General features: G+C 58.6%; 1 protein-coding gene across 2 annotated transcripts in view; it reads left to right on the top strand.

Moving 5' to 3' along the window:
• The window catches only part of COMMD8 (COMM domain containing 8), a 7,226-nt gene that overhangs the window by 197 nt on the left and 6,173 nt on the right, over positions 1 to 856 (top strand). The window contains exon 1 of one of the 2 annotated variants that reach the window (XM_015560984.1): positions 323 to 414. The exons of the other annotated variant lie outside the window; for it this stretch is intronic. Within the exon in view, the coding sequence (XP_015416470.1) occupies positions 361 to 414 (54 nt within the window). The 5' untranslated portion in view covers positions 323 to 360. Of the gene's footprint in view, positions 1 to 322; positions 415 to 856 lie in introns of those variants that run through there. 2 annotated transcript variants of the gene reach the window in all.

The raw sequence follows: 856 nt of genomic DNA, 5'->3' as shown, positions 1-856 counted from the left end.
GGCCGGCCCCCTGTTCCTCCGGGGAAGCGGTGGAGGCCGAGACTTGTGGCGCCACCTCCTCGCCGTGGCCGGGAGTTGCCCCTCGGGGCTTTGTGCGCAGACTCCACCGGGCCGGCCGCACCCTCACCCTGGGGTCGGGGGGAGGGGAGAGGAGGCCCATTGCTCCCTGGGGTGGCCCGAGACCCAGTGACCCCCGGGGGTGTGGAGCTGCCACGTAATCTGTGAAAGCTTACCTCGTGGACAGGTGGTTTGCAGTTTCTCACCTAAGTTTCGTTTCATTCATTCATTCATTCATTCATTCAACATATACCTCCCAAACGCTGCCTGGCTCTAGGCACAGTGCTAAGTGCCTGGGTTACCATGGTGACCGGGCGAAGCCTACCTGGGCCCCTTGAGGGAGCAGGAAAAAAATGGGTAAGTGCTGCCAATGACTGGGCGACTGGACTAGGTAGTGTGTTCCAGGGCGGCCTTTCCCTCTGGAGTCTAGAGGACATGCAGGCTGGCACCTCCAGCCTAAGCAGAAAGCCTCATCCGTTTGTTCACCCAGCTGTTCCTGGCGCCTGCCCCTCGCTGAGTGCCGGGGGTAAGGCCCAGTGGTGACAGAGACCCAGTCTGTGCCCGGGGGAGCTTGCTGTCTAGGAAGGAAACCTGGAGTTATCCAGTCATGCGTTTGCGGGAGGGGTAGCAACCCAGATTTGAAGGGGCAAGGGAAGGTTTTCAAAGCAGGAGCATCTAGATTTATTTCTAGGTTCAGTCCTGAAGGATGAGTAGGAACCAGACAGGCTAGAAGGGTGGGAATGTTTTAGACAGAGGAATAGCAGCTACAAAGTCTGGAGGAAGGAAGTCCCGTCCAGTC

The sequence above is a fragment of the Myotis davidii genome, unplaced genomic scaffold (assembly GCF_000327345.1).
Source record: "Myotis davidii unplaced genomic scaffold, ASM32734v1 scaffold455, whole genome shotgun sequence".
Classification (NCBI taxonomy): Eukaryota; Metazoa; Chordata; class Mammalia; order Chiroptera; family Vespertilionidae; genus Myotis; species Myotis davidii.
Note: the sequence above shows the minus strand (reverse complement) of the source record. Positions and strands in the feature narration are given on the sequence as shown.